General features: G+C 37.2%; 1 protein-coding gene across 1 annotated transcript in view; it reads left to right on the top strand.

Moving 5' to 3' along the window:
* The window catches only part of LOC150076895 (uncharacterized), a 40,041-nt gene extending 36,421 nt beyond the window's left edge, over positions 1 to 3,620 (top strand). The window contains exons 8-9 of the mRNA XM_090385720.1: positions 212 to 393; positions 3,339 to 3,620. Of these exons, the coding sequence (XP_090241846.1) occupies positions 212 to 393; positions 3,339 to 3,620 (464 nt within the window). The remainder of the gene's footprint in view (positions 1 to 211; positions 394 to 3,338) is intronic.
* The last annotated feature ends 862 nt before the right edge of the window (positions 3,621 to 4,482 follow it).

Raw genomic sequence — 4,482 nt, 5'->3', positions numbered from 1 at the left:
CGCACACTGTATTTATTTGTAACTAACTATTTTTTAAAGCTAAATAAAAACTAAAAATTGAAATAAATAGTAACTAACTTTATTTGAATTTTTTCTAATTCTTATAAAAATTCATATAAATTTTATAAGAGGTTCATTTTCAATATACTTGTGCACTATTTAATTAGTTTCTAATTAAACAAGAAAAATGTAGCTTTTTTTTCCCTTTTAGGTCTTCAAATGTCCATAGGAAAAGAATTTTTGCTTAGTGTGCTACCTGGTTTCTTTCTTTATGTTTATCTTCTTTGGTTTGGTAGGCCAGAGGACGTTCAATCAGTTGGAATCCATCAACAGATTGGCAATTGTAATGAAACCGCTATAGAATCACTTCCTTTCCTTCCGTCTTTCCTTTTGGTAAGTTAATAGAATTTTTCATCATTATATAACAGCAAGATGTGCGTTTAATTCTCTAGAAATCCTCCCTTACGATCGTTTGCTAAAAAGACTTGAGTTTGAGTTCCATCTCTGTGAGAAGGAACGTTCATAAACTCAATAATTTTGCTTTAAGTATTTTAATTTAAATTTGATATCTATATTTATGCAAATGCTATCTCTTCCTTATTTCGTACCTTCATTATGGAAAAATAGGTGTTTGTATCATCATTAACCTTCTAGTTACCATCTTATTTGGAGTTGTTTTCCCATCAATAATCCTTTACTTACTGAAAAACTTTAAGGAATACGAAATCTTACTCCCATTTTATAGTCAAATGATTGCTTTCTTATTATAAAAGTATTTTCCAGAATCAGGCAAGGACAATTTTTCTGTATTTGATAGGTCGGCTTTTCTTATACGTTTCATTAACAGAAATTTGGACATTTTTTTCTGCCAATCAACAATTCCTAGTCTGGCAATCGTAAAAACAAAGAATCATCAATAAATCTTTGTAATTGTAGATAGAATCATGTTTTTCGGTTTCCAGTCACGTAGCTCTCTGAGGAACTGTTCTGGCCACGACCAATTTCCTCCAACTACGTCGATCTTTTGCTCTACGAGCAATATTGCAAACTGTCATGCCCTGAAGGTCATTGATCCCATCCTTCCACCTTTCCATTATTCTTTCCATTATAATCTTCAACAGAAATTTATCCCTCCTTGCTACGTGTCCAAAAATTTTGAATTTTCTTCTGTTGATGCTATGAAAAAGAATTTTAGGTCCGCCAATTGTATTCAATACCCAATCATTTGTTCTTCGATCAAGGTAAGAACTACGCAGTATTCTCCTCTAACACCGCATTTCAAATGCTTCAATTTTCCTCCTGTCGATTTTTTGGAAAAATTATGGACTCAATGATTCTGAGTTCCGTCTTTAGGGACAGATCTTAATCGCTCCATAATTTCGCCAGATCAGTGAACAATGTTTATCAATTGCCTGTCTCCTCTTTACATGATTTGAGCAGTCATAGTTTTTATTTATTCTTCATCCTAAGTAACCAACTTCATCAATTTCTTCGACATCTCTCCCATTAACCTTCAATCACCATTATGTTAGTTTTACTCGCATTCAGAAACAGTCCTTTTTTTTTCTTACTTCTTTCACATATTCTCCTCAGAGTTTCTTTCAGATGATCTTTGGAATTGCAAATTAGCATAGTATCATCTGCATAAGGAAGGTTTTTCATCTTCAGTCCTCCAGTTTTAATGCCAGTTTCTAAATCTTCCAAAGCTTCAAGCGTGATATCTTTGGCATAAAGATGAAAAGGGTGAGATCACAAAATGCAGTCGAGCCCGACATCTTTACCGATTTTGAAGAGTCCGTGTTTGCCATGTTGGTTCTTACAGTTCCTTCCTGTTCCTTGTATAGTAGCTTAATCAACTGAATTATGTGGATTGGAATTATGTGGATTCCCATATTAGTCATAGTTTCCCATAGTTTATCATGTTGAACACAACCAAGTGCTTTTGAATAATCTATAAAACACAAAACGACTGGAACTTTCAATTCTTTGCATTTTTCAACCATGAGACTTAGACTTAAGATTTCATCTCTGATTCCTCTACCCTTTCTGAAACCTGTCTGCTCTTCTCGCGTTTCTTCCTCAAATTGCAAGAGAAAAACTCTACTCATATAATAGCCAAAAAACGTTACAGCATGTAGGCATGCATAACATGTTGTAACGGATTATAGCATGCCTGTTTCCCGCACATTTTTTCAGACATCTATATACACCGATGAGCCAAAACATTATGACCAGTGAGGGGTTATGCACATCGAAGCAACTGCCGGCGCTGGTCGGAACGCGGTATAAAAAACTCATGATACTGAGCTCCGTTAATCGGAGTTACTCTTGTTCTTCAGATGGGAAATGCAGCGAACTAAAGTGAGTTTGACAAAGAACAAATTGCAATGGCCAGACGACTGGGTTAGAACATATCCGAAACGTTACGGCGGGTGGGATGTTCACAGTCAGCTGTGGTTAGTAATTGCCGAAACTGGAGGGAAAACCCACGGACCGCCAATGAGGTGTTGGACGACCATGGATCATACATGCTTGAGGTGAGCAAAGGCTCTCCTGGATGGTATGTAGGAAAAGAAAGGCGACTGTGACGCAACTCGCAGGTAATTGGAATGCTGATGATGGGAGTAATGTGTCACAACACACAGTACATCGAACCCTGCTGAAAATGGGACTGCGTAGCCACAGACTCCTCTGAGTGCAGATGCTAAAAAAGATTCACCGTCGTCGACAGTGCCTACAAAGGGCCCAAGAGCATCGAAACTGGACCTTGAGTGACTGGAGGAAGATCGCCTGGTGGCGGCGGTGTCATGCTGTGGGCTACGTTCTGCTAGGATACCCTGGGTCCAGTCATCTATGTGCTGGGCATTCTCGTCTACCAGCTAATTAAACATCATTATCTGCGCGGGGTAGCACAGTGGTAGCGTCACCCTCCTCGCCATACCGGGGAGAAAAGGCCCGGGTTGGAATCCCGTCGATGATGCGAGGAACTTTAATGGGCCTTTTTCACTCCGTGGCTGGGTTAGTCGGGCTCAGGCGTACAAGGCAAGGTTTTTTCCCAGAAACCGGAGTTTTGTCGTCCAGCACCCGAGAAAATCGACCATAGAAGATGGTATTTACAATCATAATACATATATGGCTATATGTAAGAGATTACGGGTGGCCCTAATATAATAATTTGAATTTGCAGGTGGAAGACCAACTCATATTAGGTAGGTGGTCATAATGTTTTAGCACATCGGCTTATGCATTCAGTCTTAGTGCTTTTCAATCAACTAACTTAATCCGCTTAATCTAAGAGTTCCCGTTAAATTTTATTTACTTTTTTTTATTCATTGCAGACAATTGAAAAAAAGAAGTATCTGTGCGTAGAAGACTACAGCGATCCTGCTTTCAACTTTGATTGTATTCCGGGAGGTAAAAAGAGTTTAATGAACACAACAAGATCATGGTATACCTTATGTGGTAAACCATTTGAAGATAGGGCAGAAATTACAATTTTGAATATTCTAGCAGTTACCGTACTGGCATTCCTTTGTTTAATCTTACAAAATATAGAGATGAAAGCCACTGGTCAATCCACTGCAGCAACGGCAAAGAGGATACAGGAAAAAGCAGAGTAAATTACTTCATATGACGAAACTATTTCTTACATTAATTTCTAAATTTGAAAAAAAAAAATTCCAGTAATAGGAATATATCATTCTAAGAAATTCACAGGAACACTTGAACATGAACAAATGTTATTTTAGTATTACATTAGTAAAGGCAGATGATGCAAGAAAGCAAACTTATACAGTATCAACCAAAAAAAAAAAAAAAACCTTTCCCATTTCATCCATCAATTCACTTCACTTCAAATGTTTATTTAGTTCTGCATTCGATTTATTTAAGCTGTCAACTTGTACAATGTCAGATGGAAATTTGTTCAGGCAATCAACCACCCGCTGGCTAAAGGCAAACTTCCGCACATCTTTCTACAACTGTCTTTCCTCAATTTGAATTTCTGTCCATTCAGGTTAGTAATCTCAGCAAGAGGAAGAATCATCCCATCCCATCATCATTGAGCCTGCTCAACCCATTCAAGGCCTTGTACACTTCAATCAGATCACCACGCGGTTGCCTAGTCTCCAGACGCTACAATTTGCAGCATTTTAAGAAGAAGAATCTTTATTGCAACGCTTAACTGATATATTTACATAATAGTGGTTGCAACAGCCGGTCACGGAACACTGGCCAGGGTTTAACAATGTACTACAGAGATATTATTGTATCAAAAAGCCAAAAATACCTAAATGAATAATAAATAAGTGAAATAAAGTACAGGAAAATGGAAAAAATATACCGAACATTAAGCGAGTGTACAATCATTTGTTTCAAATTATATACTATATACATTGAAGTGCATAAATATATACATAGTTGGTTGGGTTAAAAATATACATTGCTCAAGACTCATGTTTTAATAGTAGTAACCTTGGCCAC

This window comes from Mastigoproctus giganteus, chromosome 12, assembly GCF_048544385.1.
Source record: "Mastigoproctus giganteus isolate SK-2022 chromosome 12, ASM4854438v1, whole genome shotgun sequence".
Lineage (NCBI taxonomy): Eukaryota > Metazoa > Arthropoda > Arachnida > Uropygi > Thelyphonidae > Mastigoproctus > Mastigoproctus giganteus.
The sequence above is the reverse complement of the archived record's forward strand: the minus strand, read 5'-3'. Positions and strand labels throughout refer to the sequence as shown.